At 55.5% G+C, this 13,460-nt stretch overlaps 1 protein-coding gene and 1 long non-coding RNA gene across 23 annotated transcripts in view; one reads left to right on the forward strand and one right to left on the reverse strand.

Moving 5' to 3' along the window:
- Window positions 1–410: 410 nt before the first annotated feature.
- LOC104970208 (uncharacterized) lies at window positions 411–10,041 on the reverse strand. The gene is made up of 3 exons (XR_812864.4): window positions 9,977–10,041; window positions 9,545–9,683; window positions 411–5,291 (listed from the first exon to the last, which is right to left on the reverse strand). It is a non-coding gene; the product is annotated as an uncharacterized lncRNA (long non-coding RNA).
- Window positions 10,042–10,122: 81 nt separating this feature from the next.
- The window catches only part of POU2F2 (POU class 2 homeobox 2), a 30,712-nt gene continuing 27,374 nt past the window's right edge, over window positions 10,123–13,460 (forward strand). For all 22 annotated transcript variants that reach the window (XM_059877545.1, XM_059877552.1, XM_024979101.2 and 19 more), the window contains exon 1: window positions 10,123–10,184. In XM_059877545.1, the coding sequence (XP_059733528.1) occupies window positions 10,157–10,184 (28 nt within the window). In that variant the 5' untranslated portion in view covers window positions 10,123–10,156. The remainder of the gene's footprint in view (window positions 10,185–13,460) is intronic.

Consider the following 13,460-nt stretch of genomic DNA (forward strand, 5'->3'; position numbering starts at 1 on the left):
TCTTGGTTAATGAGGCCCTTCGTGAATATAATACCTCGGCCAGGTGACACCCCCGCCCCCGCCCCCAATGCCTCCCTGAACTCTGCAGCTGGGACCTGACCACTTGTTACATGACTTCAAAGTTGACACCTTTTCCATCATCCTCAGTTGCTTTTGCAGAGATACAGGAGGCCTAGGACCTCCCGGATTTTCGAGGGGAGAAGCATGCACACAGGCAGCGTGTCTGGTGGTAAGGAGAGCCAGGCTCTGGGATTGACCTGCAGGCTACGGTCCACCTCAGGGTGTGCCTCTGAAAAGCAGGGGGTAATAACAGCACCTGCTTTATTGGATCGCTGGGAAGATGCCAAGACAGGATGTACAGAGCCCGGGGTCTCCTGGAAGGCGCCTCCGGGTAGCTGCTCTTATAACTTACGATAATCGTGGGACCCTTAAGGGGTGGGATGGGTGGGGGGAGACAAGGGCACCGGGAGGTTTGAGAATGCTCAGGGGTGTGGCCAAGGCTGATTACCCCAGTGTCCTCAGCTCTTTCGAGCTTCCCTGGTGGCTTAGTCAGTAAAGAATCTGCGAATCTGCCCACAATGCGGGAGACCCAGGTTCGATCCCTGGGTCGAGAAGATCCCCTGGAGAAGGAAATGACAATCCACTTTGGTATCCTTGCCTGGTAAATCCCATGGACGGAGGAGCCTGGCAGGCTACAGTCCGTGGGATCACAAAGAGTCGGACACGACTGAGCAACTAAACCACCAACCAACTCTCTCTCTATCTTTTTAAAATATTTTTTTATTTGGCTGCACCAGGTCTTCGTTGTGGCATGCGGGATCTTTGATCTTTGTTGTAGCATGCAGAACCTTTAGTTGTGACATGCAGACTTCTTAGTTGTGGCATGTGGGATCTAGTTCCCTGACCAGGGATCGAACTTGGGTCCCCTGCATTGGGAACTGAGTCATAGTCACTGGACGACTAGGGAAGTCCCTCTGTGTCCCCAGTTCTTGGCACAGGGTCTGGCACAGTGGGCCGGCCATCCGTGACGGTGTAGGATTGAATTGTCTTGAAGAAACTTTGGCTAGGTTGAACTAGGGGGTGGGAGCGCCAGGGAGGAGGGGGGAGCTTATGGGAGGGCATGGCCTTTGGTTTCTTCTCCCCCTCCTTGTGAGGCCATGCGGGCGCTCCTGTGAGCTTCCTGTTGCGTGGTGCCCCTTAATTCCTGCAGCAAACAGATCCTCCTCGCTGGCAGGTACAAGGGACACAGCAGTGCACACGTCAGACACGAGTCAGTGTGACTTGTCACAGTTCTAATCTGTATGGTGAGTGGTGGCTTTACGTGAACACATAATAATGTGTCCACATAATTTATTAAATATAAATTAAATAAACAAGCAAATAAAGAATAGAAGAGGGCTCTGCCCATCCCAGTGATGGGAGAAAGCCATGAACCATGGGTTGTGATTAATGCCATTTTGTGCACCTGAGGCCCTTTTATATAGGAGGGTGAAACTGAACAGAGCAGACCTGCTCCCTGTCCTCCCAGCGTGAACATTCAAGTGGGCGGAGATGGATGATGAACAAGCACGTGAACACACAGAAACTCGAATGTCAGTGACAAGTGCTGGAAGAAAACGGTAGCCAGTGAAAGATGGAGAGTGATGAGGAGGGGAAAGGCTGTGTGGGTTGGGATGATCCCAAAGACTTCTCTGTGGAGAGGATGTGTCAGTGGACTCCTGGAACAAGTGAGGGCGTGCTGCACCGCCATACCTGGGCAAAGACGGCACCAGCCGGCAGGGAGAGAGAGCAAAGGTCCTGAGGCACATGGGAGCTTCAGCCTGGAGGACGTGAGCAAATGGCGAGGGGCAACAGGTGTGTGCACGAGCGTGCTCAGTCTCTTTGGTTGTATCTGACTCCTTGCAACCCCATGGACTGTAGCCCACCAGGCTCTGTTCCATGGGATTCTCCAGGCAAGAATACTGGAGTGGTTTGCCATGCCCTCCTTCAGGGGATCTTCGAAACCCAAGAATTGAACCCACGTCTCTTAAGTCCTTTGCATTGGCAGGCAGGTTTTTTACCACTAGCGCCACCCGGGAAGGCCTGGGGAGCAATGGAAGGTGATGTGTTAGAGGCGAGCAGGAGCCGGGTCGCAGAGTGGCCAATTAGGATATCAGGTCTGGAAGCTGTCTTCATTGGCCAGCCTCCCTGAGGCTTCCCGGGCTTTGGACTTTAGTACCCTGGACAGCAGCCTTGGCCCCTTGGAGCTCTAGCAGCCTAGGGTGCACGCTACCCAATCTGGCCTTTTATTAACATCTGCTTCTGGGCAGTGAACTGGGGGTGCAGAGCAGATGATACCAAAATGAGTGGGAATTGGCCCTGCCTGCAGGAAGCACGCTTATGTGAGAGAGTTATCCATGCACAGTTGAGTCCATCTTTATCAAGTGGACGTCTGTGGGGTCACCACCAAGGTTTGTATACAGGAGGCAGCCAGAGCCCAGGATCCGCCCCCGCCCTGTCCCTCCCTCCCTGCTGAAGGTGACCACTTTCCTCACTGTGGGGGATATCAGCCCTTTGTTTCACTTTGTAGTTTGCTACCTATAGCTCATAGTCTAATGTTAATTCAAAAATGAATGCAATCTCATTATAAAAACCAAAACCATAACAGAAAAGGTTAAAACCTCATTTGAGGGACTTACCTGGTGGTCCAGTGGTTAAGACTTCACCTTCCAATGCAGGGGATGGGGGTTCCATCCCTGGTTGGGGATCTAAAATCCCACATGCCTTGTGGCCAAAAAAAAACACCCCAAAACATAAAACAGAAGCAATATTGTAACAAATTCAGTAAAAACTTTGAAAATGTTCTATATAAAAAAAAAATCTTTAAAAAATCCCATTTGAGTCCATTCTGCTTTCCCAGGGGGCTTCCCAGGTTGCTCAGTGGTAAAGAACCCATCTTCCAACACAGGAGACACAAAAGATGTGGGTTTGGTCCCTGGGTCAGGAAGATCCCCTGGAGGAGGAAATGGCAACCCACTCCAGTATTCTTGCCTGGAGAATCCCATGGACACAAGCGCCTGGGGGCTGCGGTTCACGGGGCTGTAAAAAGTCAGACACGACTGAGCCTGCACACACACGGGGACACACTCGTGTGCTTTCCCACTGCTGGTCCACTCACCAGAGGTAGTTGTAATTAGCTGATTAGTTACCCTTTGGGCCTTTTCTCTGCATTTGTCAATACCTGCACACCCAAAGAAAATACATAGAGGTTTTGGTATGTGATTTATATCAGTAATGTTAAGTTGTGTCAATCATTCTGCACCTTGCCTTTGCATTCATTCATTGCCTTTGCATTTGAGTCTTGGAGAACTTTCCGTGTCCTATTCATAGATCAGTTCCATCATCTCTCATGATTACATACTGTTCCTGAGTATGAATATGCCACGCTTTATTTAGCCACTGTCCTATGGTAGCATTCTATGTTATTTCTGATTTTCTCTATTTCAAACTTTGGTGTGATAAACACTGAACTTTCTGAACTCCTTGTGCATGGTAATCAGTATTGTATTTAAGATTAACGATAACAAGTCCTACTATATAGCACAAGGAACCATTAAAAACAAAAGAAAAAAGATGAATGAAGTTCCTGTCAGCCCACGTTTCATGTGTGCTCAGTCTTGTCTGACTCTGCTGTCCCACGGACTGTAACCTGCCACGCTCCTCTGTCCATGGGATTTCCCAGGTAAGAATACTGGAGTGGTTTACCATTTCCTTCTCCAGGGGATCTTCCTGACCCAGGGATCCGAACTTGGGTCTCGTGCATCTCCTGCTTTGACAGGTGAATTCTTTACCACTGATCAGCCCATGTTACTGCCCCCTTTTCAAAGATGAGAATCCTCAGAGGCTCAGAGAGGTGAAATCACCTGCCCAGGGTCATACAGCAAGTGAATGGAAAGACCAGTTTCCAGGCTCTCAAATGTTTGACTCCCAGATCAGTGCTTGCATGCTAAGTTGCTTCAATCGTGTCCAACTCTTTGCGACCCCATGGACTGTAACCCGCCAGGCTCCTCTGTCCCTGAGATTCTCCAGGCAAGAATGCTGGAGTGGGTTGCCATTTCCTAATCTACATCTCTGTGTCTCCTGCACTGGCAGCTGGGTTCTTTACCACTAGCGCCACCTGGGAAGCGCTAGTGCTCACATCCAGCTCTACAAAGTGTCACAGTCTACGGGGCAGGTGTCCTCATTCAACGGGGCTTATCTGCAGACCAGTGCTGGACTCCATTCTACAAAAATGAATGAAACCCCACCCTGCCCTCCAGCCCTGCCTGTGAGGGTAGCCTCATTGGGAAGTAATTTCAATGCAGTACGATTAGTGCCAAGCCCAAGATGCCTGAACTGTGGGAAGACTGAGGCCATCACTATTAAGCAGGCCTCCTGTGGAGTCAGAGACAGCTTCCAGAGAGGAGAGATTTGAGCTGAGGCTGTAGAGGCCAGTAGAATTTGCCCAGCGAACACAGGAAGTTCAGAGGATGGGTACATAGGGAACCCCAAGTTGCTGAACCCAGAGGAAGAAGGTGAGCTCTGAAGGCAATTTGCCCATGGAGATTGGCAGAGGCCCATGTCCACTTGAGCTTGGAAAGCCAGCCCTGGATTTCATTCTGTGGGCTCTGGGAGCCTGGAAGAATCCATTCATTCAACAAATAGCATCTAAGCGCGTGGTGTGTCCCTTTCAGAAGGGAATACCGCGGAAAACAAGACAAAAAAAACCACCTGCTTTCAGAGAGCTTACATTTCATAGGGGGAAACAGTAAGGCAAGGTGACAGCGCCTGAGCTGCAGACAGCACTACAAAGAGAACACTGGCCACTGGCTCGAGGGGCATGAGCCCGAGCAGACGCCAGCCGACAGTGACGGACAGGGAAGCCTGGCGTGCTGCAGTCCATGGGGTCGCAGAGTCGGACACGACTTAGCAACTGAGCAATAGCTGGAGTGGAGAGTGGCTGAGGGAGGGCTTCTGGGAGGAGGCGGCCTTTGAGCTAAGTCCTGAAGGGTCAGAGGAAAGGGAAGAGATGGGGAACAGCGTTCTAGGGGACGGGTCGGCAAGGTCAGAGGCCCCAGGTGGGGACAGACTTGGCTTTCTCTGGTGTGGCAGGCACACAGTGCTCTCGTTAGGAGAAGTGAAGTCCCGCGGGTGCCTGGAGGCCATCCATGGTGAGCAGGCTGGGCTTTCCTGGAGACAGCAGCAGGGTTACTGGAGGGCTTCTGGACTACTACGAGGGCCCTTGCATTTCAGCCTTTGGACAGCTCCCTGGGCTGGGAGGAAGGAAAGCGCCATCAGCCTGCAGAGTCAGTGCTGGTGCTGGTGCTGGTGAGCGGGAAGTCTGGGCTGGAGCAGAGTCTGCAGCCTAGGGGTAGGCAGGGGCTCCTGTGCCCAGGGCAGAGCCTCCTCAGGGGAGGCCCAGGGCCCGGCACCTGCCTGTTTCGATGTCCTGGTGGGTCTGTTCTGGGACAGCCTACAGCCTGGGACATGTACAAGCCCAAGTAAGGAGCCGCAAGCCCAGGACAGCAGTCTTAGCGCGGGCTTTGGGGTCAGAGAGACTCAGGGTCCACCCAGGCCAGCTGTGTGAACGTGGCTGCTAATGGAGCCATCAGTCCATCTTGCCTGTTCCTGTCCCTTTCAAGCCACAGAATGTTAACAGCTTGAAGAAGTCTTAGAATGCTCCTCCAGCCCACCTCCCACTTTTAGGTGGGGAAATGGAGGCCCGGAGATTGTGGGGGGCTGGCCCTGTGCCACCAGATGGCCAAGTTCAGAATGGGGAGCTGTTGGTCTTCTGACTTTTATCTTCTTCGGGCCATGATGCTTCCTAATTTCTTTTTGTGTGTGGTGAATTCCTGGGATTTCTGGTGGGTCTGGGAAACTGGTGGTAGGCAGGAGCTGCATGAGGAGTGTTTGTGACAATGTGAATTTATTCAGCATCTGCTGCCTTCCTGGTCCATAGACCTTGCTGACCTCCCCCCAACCCCCAATCCCCGGCACTGACGTAAGCATCTTCCCCAAATCTGCTCCCCTTCCCAGTGTCCATCAGTGATGGCCTGAGCACCCACCCATCCACCCTGCTCAGCTGCCTGCTTGCAAGTCCACCAAAGTCCTCAAGACTCTCACTCAAACTCATACTCTCATCTGCATCCTCATGGCCACATTCTCTGCTGTTGTCTAGACCACTGTCCCAGCCTCTCCTCTGGTCATCTCCAGCTTCTACCCACCAGCCTGCTCTCACACCAGTCCCCAGTGGACCTCTCTTATACAGACTCTTCCTGCTCAGAATCTTTCCACCTACAACATCAAATCCAACCTCAAGTCTATGTCTTGGGATTCATCTTTGACTAGCATTTATTGGATACTTTCTGAGTCACTTGTGGAATATCAGAAAACTCCCATCAAATCCAGTCTCCCCCTTGGACTGTGAGCTCCCTGAGGGCAGATTTCAGATCCAGTTCTCTTCTAAGTCCTCAGCACCCAGCTCACAGCTTGGCTGTAAGGGACACGCAGGAAAAGCTTGGGGGCTTCCCAGGTGGCACAGCGGTAAAGAATCTACCTGCCAATGCTTGAGACATGGGTTCCATTCCTGGGTCAGGAAGATCCCCTGGAGAAGGAAATGGCAACCCACTCCAGTAATCTTGCCTGGAAAATTTCATGGACAGAGGAACCTGGAGGGTTATAGTCCATGGGGTCGCAAAAAGACTTGGACATGACTTAGCAATTAAATACATTAAACAAATATCACTGATTATACTGCAGGTAAATGGTCTCAGCCTGGGGTTGGTAAACTATGGCCCACAGGCCAGATCTGACTTACTGTCTGTTTTTGTGCAGCTCTGAATGCAAGGCTGAGAATGAAGGAGGTGTGTAAACAGGAAACGAAGGCTTGAGCCCAGAAGTCAGGAAGAGGTGGACAGGCAGTGCCCGGGGTGAGGGGGCAGGCGGGGTTTGATCCAGAGTATCGGGGGCCTTACTGGGAGGATTGCATGACCCTGCAGCAGGACCAGCCAGACATACTTCAGTCTATGTGTCTGTCTGCCACCCCTCATTCTGCTTTCCTCTGTGTCTGGGTCCCTAAGTCAGCTTTCCCTGACCGTCCCCCCCACCGACCCGCCTCACCATGCAGAGGCGGCCCTCCTTGGGCTCTGCTGAAGGCAGAACGCTGAGATGCAAAGGAAGGTTAATATCGATGAATCTCAGACCCGAGCTCACCTTCTGGCTCGGCTGTCAACTCATAGGCAACCCGGTCTCCTTGTCTCCTGCCAGCCTGGGTCCCTCTCTGAGCTCCTACATGCTACAGCCCCAGAGATGAGGCAGCACTTAAAGGAAACCCTGCTCGGGTCCCCATGCAGAGCAGGGACATGACTGGGGGTCCCCATGCGGAGCAGGGACATGGGCGGGGGCTGAGCGAAGAGGTCGCCAGACACAGCGGGATGCAGAAAGAGGCTGGGGAGCCAAGCCACAGAGAGGGTCCCCCGGGGCAGCTGAGAAGAAGAGGCCATGGTTGGGGCCCCTGAGGGGTGAAGAATCTCGCTCTGCTGTCCCCGGTGGGCTGGCTGCTCCCCCCACCACTCCCCGCCGGGCCCCCAGGGGACCTCGCTCTAATAATGTATTTGATCGACTCGCCGGCCGCGTACAAGCGATTATTGTCTTGTCGGGAGTCAAACGTATCGATCCGGTGAGAAATATGAGCGGAGCAATGGGGCCCGCGTGTCAGTTACCAGCCCCGCTGGCCCTGGGGAGCCCCCTACGTCTCCTTTAATTACCGCTCAGCCCTGAGCCCAGCCTGGTCTCCCCTGCGCCGCCTCCCTCCCAGGATCCCTGCACCCCCAGTGGCCCCCGCTGCTCCCCAGCTCCCAGGCCCTACCTGCCTGGCTCAACTTGGCCTGAGGCCTCGTCTCCAGCTAAACGGCCACCATCTCCCGTGCCTGGGCGTCCCCGTTCCTGGCTGCCAGGCCCTGCCCACCCAGTGTGCCCCTAACTCAGCCCCTCTGTCCTCTCCTGGGCAGGTGGAAGTCTCAGGCCCATCCTTCTTCAAGATGCCTCGACTCCAGCTCAGGGACTCAATTCTGGTCTGCCAGAGGTGATAATAGTGGAGTCAGCTTGAGAGGCAAGACGGGTGGGGTGATTTCACCCACCACAGGTAGGGGGGCCACGAAAGGCTGTCCCCAGCTCCACCTCTCAACCGCAGGCCTGGGAGGGCAGCACCGGAAACAGAGGGTGCATCTCTCCCTTCTCTAAGTTACCACCCGGAGCTCCCTCCTGACAAGGATGCTGTTGACTGTGGAGCACGGGGCGGGGGGGTTTTGGTGGGGTTTTGCTCCCTCTATAAAGTCCTTATCACCCTTATTTCCAAGTCTTCCAAAACATAAATCCTAAATAAAAGAGTTTAGTGGGCAAATGCAGCTTCAAGACAAGGCTCCAGTGCCATCATCCACCAGATACCTGACCCTCCCGTATAGAAATCCTGCCATCTGAGAGAGAGAGAGGCAAAGAGGTGGGCCCCGGAGGCAGGAGGTCTGAGGTGAAGCCAGCGGATGCTGCAGGGTCTCCGAATCTGCTCAGAGGAATGGCTTTCACAATACGGAATGTTATGAGTGTAGTTGGTGGGGCCACTGTCCCCTCTGTGCAGATGTAAGGACCACCATCATTCTCATGGTGTGGGCCTGCCTGCCTGGGCGTGCCTGGGCTGCACAGGGCCTGTGTACAGGCAGAAAGGCACTCTTGAAGGCACTCACACTAACCTGCGTGAGTGTGCATGGGTGTGAACGTGGGCACACATGGCCGGGAAGTATGCCTGGGTATACTTGTACAGCCGTGCCCGTGTGCCCGCATGACAGAGCAGAGGGTTCTGGGCACACGCGAGTAGTGTTAGTTGTTGTCAGGGCCTGGGCACCAAGGAGTGTTTCCATGTGTCTGGATGTGCACACGTGTGTGTGAAGTGCTGGGGTCCCTGTGTAAAAACACTTGAGCGTGTGTATAGGAGTCCAGCCGTTGTGTGCGCGCGCGTGCTCTGGGGGTCAGCCAGCGTAGGGTAGGGGCGCAGCGAGTCCTGCAGGGCCCGGAGCGAGCAGGTGGGCTGTTTGGAGGCACCAGGCGGCCCAGCAGCCTCGGACCGCGCGCGGGGAGACGGAAGAGGGCAGCGGGCTCGGCCGCGCCTTTGTCTGCGCCGCCGCGCGCGGGGAGTCCTGCGCCTTTGTGTGACCCTCGCAGGTGTGCGCGCGGGGGCGGGCGGGGGAAGGGGAGGGGCGGAGGGCGGGGCGCCTCCTCCGCAGCCGGCCCCGCCCTCTGGCCCATTGGCTGAGCGCTGCCGCCCTCTGGCGGCCACGGAGGGAAGCGTTGGGCCGCGAGCGCCGCAGCGCGAAGGGCTAGCCCGTGGCCCTAGGACCCGGTACTTCCCTCCACCCCAGCCACCTCCGGCGCCGGCTTTGCCCTCTGGCGGACCTCCTGCCGCTCCAGGGCAAGGCCCGGCCCTACCACTGCCCATGGGTACCTCTTCTCCCAGTGGTGGCCGCGGACGCCTCACCTGTGGGAAGAGGCGCGGCTGGGTTCCCCGTTGGCCACAGTCTGCGGAAGCCTCCTCCTGCCCTGCTTCTTGGCTTCAACGCTTCTTGCCTCTGAGCCCTTAGACAGGCCACCTCACTTCTCTGGTCCTCAGTCTTTGTCTGTAAAATGGGGGCAGATAGCACCTTCAGAGATGATGCCTGTCAGGTGTGACAGGCAGGGCCTAGCCTTGGGAAAGGCCCGCCCCAAACTCCTAGCCAGTGTTTTAGTGTCGTGTTCTGGGTCCACCTTCTCTCCCAGACCCACAAGCCCTGCTCCAGATGTGCCGGCCGGGTGGAGGCGGCGGAGGGGCAGGGCGCACCTCCTGGGGGTACAGCTGCAGAGTCAGCTCTTCCAGCCTCCCTGCGCGCTACCTCCCCCCACCCCCACTTCCCCAACACACACACACACACACACAACATGATTTGGGGTCCGCTGCCGGCTGGGGTGGGCCTTCGGGCACGGGTATTTTCCCTTCCGAAGGGGGCGGACCCTGTGGTTTCCTCCCTGGGTGACTTCCGGCAGCGAGAGCTTGGCCCCCAGAGAGGGCGGGGAGATGACACAGTTGTTCCCCCAGCCCTGCGGGGCGGGCAGCATGGTTCACTCCAGCATGGGGGCTCCAGGTAAGGGGCCGGGGCGCACAGACAGCACCCTGGGGTTCGTTCTGGCTCGGCCTGCCCTTCCTCTCTGGCTGCTCCTCTGCTCTCTGACTCTGTGCCTCAGCAGCTGCCCCTCTCCCCATCCTGCGTCCCCACCCCCAGCTCCTCTTTCCCCTCCCCTTTCGCATCAGCCCTGGGGGGCTTCAGCCCTCTTCTCTTCCCCTGCCGCTCCTTGTCCTGAGGGGTCCGGGGGAGGAGGATGGAGCCAGGTGTTAGTCTCCTGCTCTCATACACAGGACCGGCGGGTGGGCGACGTGCGTGATCCTGGGAGAGGACTGCCTGGGGGCTGGACCTCTGTGTACGTGCGTGTGAACAGTGGTTCTGCGTTTTCTATATATGACTGTCAGGTGTGCGTGTGCGAGGGGCTGTGTGTGCGGCACTGTGGGATAGCCTTGGCAAGGCTCTCTTGATTCACTTCCTCACTTCGTTCACCTCCGATGTCCCCTTCTTGGGTGGCCTCCCCTGCTTTCCCCATCTAAACGGGCAGCCAGTCCCGTCACTCTGGGGCCCCTCACCCTGTTCTGTCTTTTCTTCATGGTACTCATCACCCCGGAAAATTTATGATACGTTTGTGTGTTTATGAACCACCTCGCTCACCAAGTGTCAGCGGACTGAGCGAACATTGTCCGCCAAGGGCTGTACAAAGTGACTTGTACATGTTGACTCACTTGGCATAACGTGTCCATCTCTGCATAATGATGCTCTAGGCGGTGCGGATGGAAGAGTTAAGTGAGGTAATACAGTAATAGTGGGGCCTGGACCATGGCCAGTGTCCATACTTCAAGGGTGTTTTGTTTGTGGCCCTATAGTTCTGACCGTGGGGATGTGTCCCATTTGTGGGTGTCTGTGGGACTGAATCTTGGTTTGGCCTGCGTCTGTGTGCATCAGCTTTTGCGGGTGTCCTGTGATCCATCATCAACACGTATTTACGGAGCAGTTCTGTGCTGGATGTTGGAAATACTACTGAAGAAGGCAGTTCTGGGTCTGTCTTCCTGGAGTGCCTGGTTCAGGAACGGAGACAAACCTGTCACCAGATAAGGGAGGAAGCACAGGCAGACGGGTGAGAGCTGGGATGCAGGAGGCACAGGGCACTGGGCAAGCCCAGAAGACTTGCCCAATTCGGCTAATGGGGCATCAGAAAGGACTTCCTGGAGGAGGGCATGTCTGGTCTGAGATGAAGGATGAGTGGGTATGAGTAGGCAAGGGAGGCAAGGGGGGGCTGAGGTAGAAGGAAGGTTACTTGCAGGATGCTGTGTGATGTGATGATTTACTGAAGTGACTGTATGTGCAACTATGGATGTGTGTGTGTGTGCGCACATGTTCACATGTGTGCACAGCGCAGACACAGCGACCCAGGGTATCCGCACAGGATAATGTGTGCATACTGTCTCTTCCCTGTCTGGGGCAGTGGTGGCTTTATCAGGTGCTGGGTTAGCCCCTTTATTTGGCATTTCTCAGAGAATCGCCCAGCCTGCAAGGCCTGCCTGGGCGCCCCAGCCTGGATGTGAATTAACACATGTGTGGTCTTGAGCAGGTCATGCCTCCTGCTCGGTCTCGGGCTCCACATCTCTGGACTGGATTCTGGGTTGCACCCTGGCCATCTCCCAGGAGGAGGGGACTCTGGGAGTGTGAGTAGGTGCACGTGTGTTTGTGTGTCGAGTGACCTGTGTGTGTGTACACATCTCTGTATGTGTGTCTAGTGACTGTGTGTATGTATACATTTGAGTCTGCCTTTATGTCTGAGTGACTCTGGGTGTATGTGTGTGTGCATATCTTGTGTGAGTACATCTTTGTCTGTATGAGTGACCCGGATGTGTGTGCATATGCACATCTGTATCTATCTGTGCACAGCTTGTGTATGTACATCTTGGTGTGTCTATCTCAATGACCTGGGTGTGAGTGTGTACCTGTCTCTGTCACGCTGTGTGTGTGTACATCTGGTGTGTGTCTATCTGAGTGACCTGGGTGTGTATGTGTGTATGCACATCTGTGTCTATCTGTGCCTCTGTCTGTGAATGACTCTGGGATGTGCGTGTGTGTGTGTGTGTACTTCTCTGTGTATCTGAGTGACTCTGGGTGTGTGAGTGTGTAGCTGTTTGTATGTGTGAGTGACTGTGTGTGTGAGTGTGTAGCTGTTTGTATGTGTGAGTGACTCTGTGTGTGTGTGTGTGTGTGTAGCTGTCTGTATGTGTGAGTGACTCTGGGTGTGTGTATGTGTGTGTGTACTTCTCTGTGTGTCTGAATGACTCTGGGTGTGTGAGTGTGTAGCTGTCTGTGTGTCTGAATGAGTCTGAGTGAGTGTGCACAGCTTGTGTATGTACATCTTGGTGTGTCTATCTCAATGACCTGGGTGTGAGTGTGTACCTGTCTCTGTCACGCTATGTGTGTGTGTACATCTGGTGTGTGTCTATCTGAGTGACCTGGGTGTGTATGTGTGTATGCACGTCTGTGTCTATCTGTGCCTCTGTGAGTGACTCTGGGATGTGCGTGTGTACGTGTCTGGGGGTGACTCGGTGTGCAAGTGTGTGTACAGGCAGGTGTGCCCACACGCGTCTGGGCGTGCGTTTTGCATATCTGCTGGTGTCGTTGTGTCTGGGCTTGCGTCTTCATCTGCACACATTCCCGTCTGGGATCCGCGCACCTGTCCCCTGTGCGTTTGCATGGGGCTCGGTCCGTGTCGGGGCCCCGCCTGGCTGAGGCTGTGGTGTGTACGCTCCGTGGCAGCTCCTGTCAGCACAGCTGCGGGGCCACCGCTCTTGTTGTGTCTGCATCCTCCTCCCTAACACCCAGGAGTGTTCGCTCCCTGGAGGCCGCCCCAGGGACAGCTGTGGGGTGTGGGTGTGAAACGCTGCTCCCGGGGAGGCCGGGCTGGGCCAGTGGGCGCGCAGAGGTTCCCGGCAGCGCCCACCCGGCCCACAGGGGCTCCCAGGCCCCAGCCTTGCTTGTGGGCTTTGGAGGCCGGGGACCCAAGGGACAGGCCAAGCGGGGCTGGGAGGGGTGAGGGGCAGCCCTTGGGCCCTCTATATTTAGCCCCGTTTTCGGTAAGTGCTAACGAGAAGCTGGCCCAAGTCTGCTAAAACCGGCTGGGGGAACTGCAGAGGAGAAGTGAAAGTCCGGGGAGGGAGGGGGGGCGGAGGGGACCCAGGGCCCCAGGCCTGGGGCAGTCGGGCAGAGCCCAGGGGCGGGGCAGCCCTGGGCGGGTCTGACCCGCGGCGGTGAGACCCAGGGGCCCCGCTGGGT

The sequence above is a fragment of the Bos taurus genome, chromosome 18 (assembly GCF_002263795.3).
Source record: "Bos taurus isolate L1 Dominette 01449 registration number 42190680 breed Hereford chromosome 18, ARS-UCD2.0, whole genome shotgun sequence".
Classification (NCBI taxonomy): Eukaryota; Metazoa; Chordata; class Mammalia; order Artiodactyla; family Bovidae; genus Bos; species Bos taurus.